The 12,125-nt window shown below is 45.5% G+C and overlaps 1 protein-coding gene across 4 annotated transcripts; it reads left to right on the top strand.

Annotated features, from left to right (window-relative positions):
* The first annotated feature begins 860 nt into the window (after window positions 1-860).
* LOC124044073 (high-affinity choline transporter 1-like) lies at window positions 861-10,553 on the top strand. 4 transcript variants are annotated; one of them, XM_046363469.1, is made up of 10 exons: window positions 861-1,155; window positions 1,791-2,076; window positions 3,071-3,184; window positions 3,275-3,430; window positions 3,557-3,705; window positions 3,844-3,987; window positions 4,132-4,285; window positions 6,241-6,458; window positions 6,822-7,497; window positions 7,542-10,553. In XM_046363469.1, exons 2-9 carry the CDS (start codon window positions 1,893-1,895, stop codon window positions 7,473-7,475), a joined length of 1,773 nt encoding a protein of 590 aa, XP_046219425.1. In that variant the 5' UTR covers window positions 861-1,155; window positions 1,791-1,892; the 3' UTR covers window positions 7,476-7,497; window positions 7,542-10,553. The 4 variants fall into 4 exon arrangements, with proteins under 4 accessions (XP_046219425.1, XP_046219423.1, XP_046219422.1 ...); XM_046363467.1 differs by having other exon boundaries at window positions 1,839-2,076; window positions 6,822-10,553; XM_046363466.1 differs by having other exon boundaries at window positions 6,822-10,553.
* Window positions 10,554-12,125: the final 1,572 nt, after the last annotated feature.

The following is a 12,125-nucleotide window of genomic DNA, read 5'->3' as shown; positions in this document are numbered from 1 at the left end:
CATGTTTATGAGTTGTTAATGTATTCTGAAGCTATGGTTTCTCTCTCTAGCAGTCTGTCAACATAAAGCACGGCCAATGAGTCGGAGCTATCGGCAAAACAGAGAAGTCAGCTAGCCTATTTATTAAATTGGTCAACATGTTCAGTCTTAATATAGAAATGAAAATACCTTTCCAATCATCGATGCATAAAGAGGTCTATTGCTCTTTGAAATTAGACAATGCCTTTATGAAATATGGACTTTAATAGTATTATTGTACTTGCATTAAGTAAGCTGCTTGAACAGACAGAAAACTGATAGATTGGATGGAAACGCCCTCAAACGCCCGCACCTGTTTCCAAATTCCAGCACCATGGATAGCAACAGCAATCGCAACATTCTCGTCCAAATCCTTTACTGCCTATCCCGTATGCTCACTGTAGCAATAACGAACCGCACACAGTGCTACTTACTGCACACGAAATTACCCCAATGTTGGTGTAGGTGTATTTCCTAATTTATGCATTTTTAACATGTTACAATCTGACTGATTATCGTTCCCGTTGGGCCCATGGCTATAATGTCAGACGTTATCCTGCATAGGATGGACCATGTTTCGCCAGATAAATAAATCATATAATTGTTATACGCCAACACTGGATGTAGCAAGACAGAGGCCGTCTATCGGACATTCTAACCGCCCACTGGCTCAATATTCTCACGCGTAAAAAGTATAGTGCTTCTATTTCGCCTCGATTGGCACCTGTGTGAACGTCAATCACCGCTAAATGAAACCTGGTGAGTTAACTGGGCCCATTCCAACCGGGTGTTTTATAAGACATCTATCCGCTGGGTGTGCGTCATGCCATTCCCAATTATATGCTATTTCTGTCCTTTCCTGAGAGACCTTCACTGGCTGCCTATCCTCGTCTACACAACCTGTCAACCTTATTGATAAACAACCCCCCCACCCCCTTTCCCTTTCAAGTATTTCACAAACTCGGACCCCCCCCACCCCTCTTTCTCTCAGCCCCCAAACTGTGTATAAACCACACCGGGGAATTACGCACGGTGGCGTGGATTACGTTGAGTTGTAACATTTTTCCTTCTCTGGAAAGCCAGTTGGATGCGCTTTTAGAACCACTGGCGACGTACATTGAAGAGACATCTCTAAAGGTAGGAGAAAACCCCTCTGTGCCCTGGATGGGGCACTACCTCGTTCTCCAAACAGTTGTCTTTACATGCATTTAGTTTCAGATGGTTTGTTAATTAACTGTAGCCGAACTATGTCGACTCAGATTTCATTAAGTTACAGTAGAATAGCCATGAGCTGAAGTGCAGGTGTATGTGAAAGAGTGGCGGATCTTTGAAAGGAAGTCGATGTTACTGCTTTAGCAGCTCCGGAAAACCCTGCATTCAGCAGGAATTATACCTGAAAGTGCTTGTTTGATTTTGTTGATGTGACAGAGAGAGAGTTAGAATGTCTGGGATCTCTGCACTATATTATTCTGTCTGGGCGCGCGCTCCGGGATGCGTTATCCGTATTTTACGCACATATCAAACCTTATTGTTTAACCCATAATCATTATTGGGTGTATTATGTACATGGTCAACTTGTTGTAAATCAAACAGTTCACAAAATCTTCAACAAGGGAGTATAAAAAGAGAGAGAGCCCACATGTCAAATATTATTGGAAGCCTATACAATTTAAAATTATTATTAATCAGCCAATGAAGCAATAACACATTTAAAGCTGTTTGTTTTAAGATACACGATTGATTGTGGGTCTGATGACTAGGCTTCTTCACAGGGAGTGGCTAGGTGTCTTCTGTTCTTCTCCTCTCCATCCCTGGCACAGGTCTCAATGAAAAGCCGTTACTCGCACAGAGACTGATCACGGCAGTGGAAGAGGATGGCCGTCCACGCCGAGGGGATCGTGGCTATAGTGATCTTCTACTTGCTGATTCTGGGCGTGGGGATATGGGCCGCGTGGAAGAACAAGAACTCAGGGGTGTCGGAGGGCCAGGACCGCAGTGAAACCATCATGGTGGGCGGGAGGGACATTGGGTTGTTTGTCGGTGGATTCACTATGACCGGTGAGTTGTGACCTGGTTCAACTGCCTGGAGAGGCTGGGTTGAGGCATTGGGCTAATTCAGCTTTGAATTGAAAATATCCCATTGTTGTCTATAAGGTTGTTTTGAAATCATGTATAAAATACTCTTCTTGCTAAGTTGACTGAAATAAAAACTGAATTTACCCCAGCCCTGTTGTTGGAGAGGCATATAGTACCTTGTTTGCTCAAATATTTCCGTTGTAAACTTTAGATGGGGGGATTTAAATCAGTCATGTTCCTCACATGACGGAATGACAACTGACGTATAAAGACAGATGCCGCTGACTTTTTTTCCAGGGCTCAGTCAGATCAGCACCGGACTGGTTTTACCCACGCTCCCACCAATTGTTACAATAGGCACTGGCACAAATCAAATACCTACACGTCAACGACGGCAGCTGTTTCTATCTAATTGGAGAACACAATATATTGACAGGCTATTTTAAATCCCCCTAGCATCATTGGCAGAATTAAAGCCCTGTTTTTGATGAGAGCAACATTAATTGACGGAAGAGTTCATTAAAGACCCAGAGCGTTTTCTAATGTCTTTGATGCTATTTTAATAACAGACCCTGCAGTTACGGGCTTTTTTAGGAGCGAAAAGTAATCAATTATTTATTTTCCGCGAGTTAGAGAAATGCTCATGAAAATAATTGTAATTGATCTACGTGAACTTTTTTATATTAACTCAGCATTTTATATTAATTCGATCTATTATCAAGACATAACATGTTGATTATTATCGCTCTGTGATGCATTGACTAAATATAAAACGTTACCAATATACCAAATGTTATCAATATATTTGATTGTAAGACATTGATTGTTCGTACGTCGTGGCTCTAAAATGAAGTCTATGGAAAACATAACATTATAAAGACAATTCAACAATGTCATATGTTTAGTTTGTGTGTGCAAGGCTAAATAATGTGTGTTGCATATTTGTATCTTGAACTGTGATGAACCTCTCCTTCAGCTACATGGGTGGGCGGCGGCTACATCAACGGGACCGCGGAGTATGTCTACCTGCCTGACTTCGGCCTGGCCTGGGCACAGGCTCCCTTCGGATACGCCCTCAGTCTGGTAGTAGGTAAGAACATGATAAATGAATGTTCAACACTTTATGTCTTCTACTTTAGTGACCGAAGGTCCTTAATGATGTGTCTCTCTCGTGCTCCAGGTGGCCTGTTCTTCGCCAAGCCCATGCGCTCCCGGGGATACGTCACCATGCTGGACCCATTCCAGCAGATATACGGGAAGCGTATGGGGGGGCTGCTCTTCATTCCGGCGCTTATGGGGGAGATTTTCTGGTCCGCTGCCATCTTGTCAGCGCTGGGTAGGCCACAGTCTGAGAGTCAGGGTTGTGCACAATTCAATTTCAACATCATCAATTAAGATGAAAAATGTTCATGGAAAATGGCAGCTGACTGTGCATGTGTGTATGTCCATGTGTTTTGTCTAGGGGCTACTCTGAGTGTGATCGTGGACATTGACATCAACATGTCAGTGGTGATCTCAGCCCTAATAGCTATCTTCTACACCCTGGTGGGAGGGCTGTATTCTGTAGCCTACACTGACGTGGTCCAACTCTTCTGTATCTTCCTGGGACTGGTGAGTCCAACAGCACTGGAATTTGCCTGGAAAAATGTACCTGATTTGCCAAGCTCCACAAACCGGAAGAAAGGCAATTAATTCACTTTTATTTAATCTCTGTCTTTCTCTTGCTGTCTGTCTGTCTCTCTCTCTCAGTGGGTCAGTGTGCCGTTTGCTCTGTCCAACCCAGCCGTGTCAAGCATCAGTGTGACAGCTAAGGAGGCTGTGTACCAGACACCCTGGCTGGGTAAGATAGACCCAGCAGACACCTGGATGTGGATCGACAACTTCTGTCTTCTGGTATGTCATCAGTCATTATAATTATCAGCAAATTGTATTGACAATAATGTAATTATGGTTAGGTTTGGAGTATGTATTCATTTTAAAGCTGTGTGTTGGTTTGCTTTGTATTGTGTGTATTGACTGTGGTGTTTCTGTCCCTAGATGTTGGGGGGGATTCCGTGGCAGGTGTATTTTCAACGGGTTCTCTCTGCCTCTTCAGCTACCTACGCCCAGGTACTGTCCTTTATCGCTGCCGCAGGCTGCCTGGTCATGGCTGTCCCCTCCGTTCTCATTGGAGCTATAGGAGCCTCCACAGGTACACACACACACACAGTCATGCACACACAGTCATGCACACACAAATACACACAAACACTTCCTCATTGAGTTAATGAATGCACACATTATTTACGAAAGGAAAGTATGATACAAAAACACATCGTTCTCTATTAGTTTGTTCCCACAATGTAACTCAGCTCAGATGTATAAACCAACAGGCAGGATACAGTGGGATATAAACAACACCAGACTGCTCCTGTCATACAGCACAGAGAAGAATTCATTAGGAGCTGTGACTTCTGTGAATATTACATCAGAAGGAAGACTAATTAATTAGATTGATCTGAAGATTCTTCATCAAAGTCATCGTTAATCGACAGCTGTTTGTTGAGGTCCAGAGGAGAGAGGGAAAGGGGGAGGGGGAGAGAGTGAGAGAGGGAAAGGGGGAGGGGGAGAGAGTGAGAGAGGGAAAGGGGGAGGGGGAGAGAGTGAGAGGGAAAGGGGGAGGGAGAGAGTGAGAGGGAAAGGGGGAGGGGGGAGAGTGAGAGAGGGGGAGGGGGAGAGTGAGAGGGAAAGGGGGAGGGGAGAGAGAGGGAGAGGGGGAGGGGGAGAGGGAGAGAGAGAGAGAGTGAGAGGGGGGGGTGAGAGAGAGAGAGGGGGAGGGGAGAGAGGGAGAGAGGGGGGGGGGAGAGAGAGGGGAGAGAGTGAGAGAGGGGGAGAGAGTGAGAGGGAAAGGGGGGGAGGGGAGAGAGAGGAGAGAGGGGGGGGGGAGAGAGTGAGAGAGGGGGAGGGGGAGAGAGTGAGAGGGAAAGGGGGAGGGGGAGAGAGTGAGAGGGAAAGGGGGAGGGGAAGAGAGGGAGAGAGGGAAAGGGGGAGGGGAGAGAGAGGGGAGAGGGAAAGGAGGGGGGAGAGAGTGAGAGGGGAGGGGGAGAGAGTGAGAGGGAAAGGGGGGGGAGGGGGAGGAGGGGGGGGGAGAGAGGGAAAGGGGAGGGGGAGAGAGAGAGAGAGGGGGGGGGAGAGGGGAGAGTGAGGGAGAGGGGGAGGGGAGAGAGGGGAGGGGGGGAGGAGAGAGGGGAGGGGGAGGGGAGAGAGTGGGGGGGGGAGAGAGTGAGAGAGGGGGAGGGGGAGAGAGTGTGAGAGGGAAAGGGGGGGGGGAGAGAGTGTGAGAGGGAAAGGGGGAGGGGGAGAGAGTGAGAGGGAAAGGGGGAGGGGAAGAGAGGAGGGGGAGGGGAGAGAGGGAAAGGGGGAGGGGAGAGAGGAGAGGGGGAGGGGGAGAGAGTGAGGGAGAGGGGGAGGGGTAGAGAGTGAGAGGGAAAGGGGGGGGAGGGGAGAGAGTGAGAGAGGTGGAGGGGAGAGAGTGAGGGAAAGGGGGAGGGGTAGAGAGTGAGAGAGGGGAGGGGAGGAGGAGGAGAGAGTGAGAAAGGGGGAGGGGGAGAGGGGGAGGGGGAGGAGGAGAGTGAGAAGGGGGAGGGGGAGAGAGTGAGAAAGGGGGAGAGAGTGAGAGAGGGGGAGGGGGAGAGAGTGAGAGAGGGGGGGGGAGAGAGTGAGAGAGGGAAAGGGGGAGAGAGTGAGAGAGGGGGAGGGGGAGGGGGAGAGAGTGAGAGAGAGAAAGAGAGAGCGTGAAAGAGATAGAGAGCGAGTGAGAGGCGGACTGAGGGTATGACTGAGAGTAGGTGTCACGGACGAGTGAGGAGACGGGGAAGGGGAGAGTGGAAGAATGGAGGGGGAGATAAGGTACTCAGTTATGTGCTCATGGACTGATGATTTATTCCTCTGTGGAGAGACACACAGTCCCTGTCATCGCTGATTAAATGTTTACAATAGTGTCTTAATATGGCTTCTAAACTAGAGATATTACCTAACAGTCAGATTCAAACACATATGCTGTACGGATTTAAGTACCCCTGGACATATACCTTTTAGAAAGCCTGCCTATATACATTTTGGTCTAAAAGTATGTAAACTACTAGCTGTGACTGTTGTCTTCCCTAGACTGGAACCAGACTACATATGGGGCAATTCCTCCCAAAGAGAAAGACCAATCAGATATGATCCTGCCCATCGTGCTGCAGCACTTGTGCCCACCCTGGATCTCCTTCTTTGGTCTGGGAGCGGTGTCTGCCGCTGTGATGTCATCAGCTGACTCCTCCATTCTATCGGCCAGTTCCATGTTCGCCAGAAACATCTACCAGCTGGCCTTCAGACAGTCTGTGAGTTCACACACCACACACAGATGCAAAAAAAATCAACACTAAAGTGTTGTTTCTGTTTCTGAATATAATGCTTTTTCAGTAAATAATTCAGTCATTAAGATTCCAGGAAGTTTTTGTCCAGTGCTGGGGCCTTTTGTGAATAAGTCACGGCCAGATATTCAAACCTAATTATTCAATATGCAGGTTTGTGTCACAAACTAATATCTAACAGAAATTACACTGTTTTATGAAAAATGTTAATGTAGGATATTTGTACATTAAACAGAAGAGGGATTAACGAAAATAGAAATGTTCATAAAATATAAAAACTGAAACAGGCTTTTCCCTCCTTCTCCTCTCCTTCTCCTTCCTCCCCAATAGGCGACAGACCGTGAGATTGTGTGGGTGATGCGTATCACCATCTTTGTGTTCGGCGCTCTTGCCACTGCCATGGCGTTGCTAACGGGGACCGTGTATGGCCTGTGGTACCTGAGCTCCGACCTGGTGTATGTTATCATCTTCCCCCAGCTGCTCAGCGTGCTCTTCATCAAGGGAACCAACACATACGGCTCGGTGGCCGGCTATGTCTTTGGTCTGCTGCTGCGTATCGGGGGAGGGGAACCCTACCTCAAACTTCCCCCCTTTATCTACTACCCCGGCTGGGTGCAACAGGAGAAGATCCACCACCTGACTGGAGATGTGGAGTACTTCATCCAGCAACGCTTCCCCTTTAAAACGGTCTCCATGCTGGCCTCCTTCCTGGGTAACGTGGCCTTCTCCTACCTGCTCAAGTACCTGTTTGAGTCTGGGACTCTGTCTCATAAGTATGACTTCATGGATGCTGTGGTGTCCAAACACAGTAAGGAGATCATGGACAAGACCACGCTGGTTAGTAGTGACAACATCATCCTGTCGGAGATGGCGCCGGTCAAAACACACCTCAGCAACTCACTGGCGGGGACATTTACGAACACAGAGGCTCTCAGTGACGATGACGAGTCCAGCCCTGAGTCCTTAAACAACCACCATGAGTAGAGACCAGGACCAGGACCCAGAGCCAGACCTGGACCCAGAACCAAGTAGAGCCAAGGTCAGGGGTGACCAGCCCTCCTGGAGAGATACCATCCTGCAGATCTTTGCTCCTGCTCTAACATACCTGATGCTATTAATCAGCTACTCAACAAGATCTTGAACAGCTTAACCAGGTGTGCTATGGTAGGGCTGGAGAAAAAGCCTGCATACCCAATAGCTCTCCAACAGAAGGGTTAGCCAGCCCTGATATGGAGCCTTTAACTGAGACCTAGAGAAGGTCTGTCTAGCATCCAACCCCCTTGTGTTCTCATCATATCAACCACTGACTGACTCTCTAAATCAAACACCACCGCCATTTCAGTTTTCTGTTTTCAGCGCCTGGTCATGGCTGTCCCCTCCGTCCTCATAGGAGCTATAGGAGCCTCCACAGATTCACACACATGAACACGCAGGCACACACACACACACACACACACACACACACACACACACACACACACACACACACACACACACACACACACACACACACACACACACACACACACACACACACACACACACACACACACACACACACACACACACACACACACACTTCCTCATTGAGTTAATGAATGCACACATTATTTACTAAAGGAAAGTATGATACAAAAACACATCATTCTCTATTAGTTTGTTCCCACAATGTAACTCAGCTCAGATGTATAAACCAACAGGCAGGATACAGTGGGATATAAACAACACCAGACTGCTCCTGTCATACAGCACAGAGAAGAATTCATTAGGAGCTGTGACTTCTGTGAATATTACATCTGAAGGAAGACTAACTAATTAGGTTGATCTGAAGATTCTTCATCAAAGTCATCGTTAATCGACAGCTGTTTGTTGAGGTCCAGAGTGAGAGAGAGAAAGGGTTTATCTAGCCATCCAACCCTCTCGTGTTTGCATCGTATCAACCACTGTCTGACTCTCTGTAAAGCGAACACCACCGCCATTTTAGTTATCTGTTTTCAGTGCTGCTACAGTAAATTGAGTTAATGTAAAGGTAAGGTAAGTATAACTGATCTTGGTTAACGCAGAATTGAAATCTTACCTAATTTCAGCTGCGTGGTTAAGGGGTCTATATGTGTTAGAAATGGAAAGCTTTCGGTTTGCAAAGCCAAAGCACACATGCGCAGCAGTAGAAGCGAAGCAGTTTAAGCACCGCCTTTTCCCAATCCTGATACATTTAAATAACCAGTGACGAAAACCCAAACACTGGAACTACTGCTGCTTGTTGTCCAATGCATCCAATCCCTTCGCAAAATATGATATGGTTTACGAGCAGATATCTGTCCACAAGAGTTTACAGATAACTGTCTGTCTGTCTGTCTCACTAGGGAGGTCTGAGAGGGACACCAGCCCAGAGGGTGATGAGAATAGTGCAATATTTATGTGTGTGTGTGTGTTTGTGTGTTTGTGCGTTTGTGTGTTCGTAAAAATGTATTTGTAATTAATTTACTAATAGAGCAATAATGATTTTAGAGTCCATGCTGTACATAGATCTAGATATGATTACCAGTCATTCAAAACCATTGATTGTTTTTTAATTATTGAGAACAAATAGATTTCAAGCTCTTTTTAAATTGTGCGCACTTAATCCAATTTACACACAATCACCAGGTACAGGTTAAAATATTCAGTACTAACATTATTTTCATAGTAACTGGATTTGAAAAGGGTTGAAAAGCCAAACCCAAATGCTGTTCCATGTTGTGCATGTGCCAAAATCCTCCTCTCTGCAGGTGTAGAAGTACAATACTGTGCTGTTGTGTTGGAGAGGAACGCTTGCTTTATTTCACAGTCCTATATCAGATTATAAGGGCCAGGTTTTACTCAGTATGTGTTAGTAATATAGGTGAACAAGCCTTTAATGCTTTATTAATGGGTGTACTGGTTGAAATTGGATCTAGCTGTGGCTTTAGGTAGTCCATCTGCTTCCCAAAATTACACCCTATTACCTATGTAGTGCACTACTTTTGGCCAGAGCCACATAAGGTTGGGTAGTGTAGTGTATATAGGGAATAAGGTGCCATTTGAGAGTGGCCCCATGATGGCTTATTCCCCTCTAAACTGTCATTGACTGCAGAGTGGCAGCAGAGTGACAGGGGGGCTTGAGGAGGCTGAGTTGTGATTTCCCCTCCAGGGACCGTATCAATAACCCGTTGGCACGATCAATTCAATTCTGCTCTATCCACTCTGTCCATCTGCCCTGAGGACATTTGATTAGTATTTTTTTTAGCTGGTTATGAGCTGAGACAGGAAAATAACAGCATTGGTTGTTTTGGTGTCAGTGGTTGTAGTGATTGGAAGCAGAGCTGGTCCTATGCTGAGTGAATTAGCTACCTATCTGTTATCACAGTTATTACAGTTTGATGGGTGAACACTGAGGAAGGTCTGTTGACCAACACATTGGTCAGAGAACAGATTTGAGATTGTGATGGAAATTGCAGTTGTTATTTGATGTTGTTGGGTACCTCTGTTCTCTGGTTGACTCCTCCTACTGTATTTGCTGGTAAGGTCTGCTGGTGTTTACAGTCTTAAGTTATAGTTTGAATCTGTTTGAATCTGTTGAATTATGCCCTTAATATGGGTAGTATTGGGAGTATTGGGGTATTGGGAGTATTGGGAGCTGGTCTGATGCTGGTCTGATGCTATGTTCTAAGTGTCAGAGTGGAATTGTGTGTCCAGACAATCTGTACAAAATGTGAATGTAAAGTCTCCTTTCCTTCACCAAGGAGACGGACTCTGTGCTGTTTTATCTTCTATCACTGGAAAATATATCATTGTTTAAACTAAAGAATAAGAAACATAATCATGTCAGTTGCTCGGCTGGCTATACTAAATGTGCTTCGATGTTGTAAATGGAAATGTATATTTTTGTGTGATACATGTATATATCAACAAAGTCAGCATATGAACAAATGGATCATACTTTTTAATGCAACGTTAGAAATGATTCATCATTTTGGTGAGGAGAAATAAACGCTAAGAATTAATTTATTACTTATGCAGTGTCCATAAAAATGGTGATGAATATGTGAGGTAAATAAATTATATTATTTAGCATATTGATCATTTGTCTTTCATTCGTGTTATATATTACATACAGTGCATTTGGAAAGTATTCAGACCCCTTGTCTTTTTCCACATTTTGTTACATTACAGCGTTATTCTAAAATGGATCAAATATTTATTTTCAATCTACACAATACCCTATAATGACAAAGCAAAAACAAAACATAAATATTACATTTACATAAGTATTCAGACCCTATATTCAGTAATTTGTTGAAGCACCGTTGGCAGTGATTACAGCCTCAAGTCTTTTTGGGTGTGACGCTACAAGCTTGGCACACCTGTATTTGGGAAGTTTCTCCCATTCTTCTCTGCTGATCCTCTCAAGCTCTGTCAAGTTGGATGGGGAGCGTCGCTGAATAGCTATTTTCAGGTCTCTCCAGAGATGTTCGATCGGGTTCAAGTCCAGGCTCTGGCTGGGCCACTCGGGGGTATTCAGAGACTTGTCCCAAAGCCACTCCTGCGTTATCTTGGCTGTTGTTAGGGTGTTGTCCTGTTGGAAGGTGAAACTTCGCCCCAGTCTGAGGTCCTGAGCGCTCTGGAGCAGGTTTTCATCAAAGATCTCTCTGTAATTTTCTCCGTTCATCTTTTCCTCGATCCTGACAAGACTCTCAGTTCCTGTCGCTGAAAAACACCCCCACAGCATGGTGCTGCCACCACCATGCTTGCTCCAGATGTGACTCTTGGGATTCAGGCCAAAGAGTTTAATCTTGGTTTCATCAGACCAGAGAATCTTGTTTCTCATGGTCGGAAAGTCCTTTAGTTGCCTTTTGGCTAACTTCAAGCGGGCTGTCATGTGCCTCTTACTGAGGAGTGGCTTCCGTCAGGCCACTCTACCATAAAGGCCTGATTGGTAAAGTACTGCAGAGATGCTTGTCCTACTGGAAGGTTCTCTGGAGCTCTTTCAGAGTGACCACTGTGTTCTTGGGGACCTTCAATGTTCCAGAAATGTTTTGGTACCGTTCCCCAGATCTGTGCCTCGACACAATCCTGTCTCAGAGCTCTGCGGACAACTCCTTCAACCTCATGGCTTGGTTTTTGCTCTGATATGCACTGTCAACTGTGGGACCTTATATAGACAGGTGTGTGCTTTTCCAAATCATGTCCAATCGATTTAATTTAACACAGGTGGACTCCAATCAAGTTGTAGAGACGTCTCAAGGATGATCTATGGAAACAGGATGCACCTGAGCTCAATTTCGAGTCTCATAGCAAAGGGTCTGAATACCTGTTTTCGCTTTGTCATTATGGTGTATTGTGTGTAGATTGTTGAGGGACATTTTTACTTAATCAATTTTAGAATAAGGATATAACATAACAAAATGTGGAAAAAACTCAATGGGTCTGAATACTTTCCGAATGCACTATATAATCAGTGTCGTGAGAGCTTTATCTGTACACAGCTAGTATAAAGAGTACTGACTGGCTGTTTCAATAGCTCTGAGTAGCGCAACGCGGTAAGCGAGACTAACAATTTGATGCCCCATGGTCTTCCCTTTTCTCTCTAAGCTATCTATTCAGCTCCAGTGAGTT

The sequence above is a fragment of the Oncorhynchus gorbuscha genome, linkage group LG09 (genome assembly GCF_021184085.1).
Source record: "Oncorhynchus gorbuscha isolate QuinsamMale2020 ecotype Even-year linkage group LG09, OgorEven_v1.0, whole genome shotgun sequence".
Taxonomy (NCBI): Eukaryota; Metazoa; Chordata; class Actinopteri; order Salmoniformes; family Salmonidae; genus Oncorhynchus; species Oncorhynchus gorbuscha.
The sequence above is the reverse complement of the archived record's forward strand: the minus strand, read 5'-3'. Positions and strand labels throughout refer to the sequence as shown.

Coding starts and splice junctions, on each gene's coding strand:
- LOC124044073 (XM_046363467.1), top strand. CDS start 1,893: ATGGCCGTCCACGCCGAGGGGATCGTGGCTATAGTGATCTTCTACTTG. Junction 3,185..3,274: donor CGCCCTCAGTCTGGTAGTAG/GTAAGAACATGA, acceptor CTCGTGCTCCAG/GTGGCCTGTTCTTCGCCAAG. Junction 3,988..4,131: donor TCGACAACTTCTGTCTTCTG/GTATGTCATCAG, acceptor TTCTGTCCCTAG/ATGTTGGGGGGGATTCCGTG.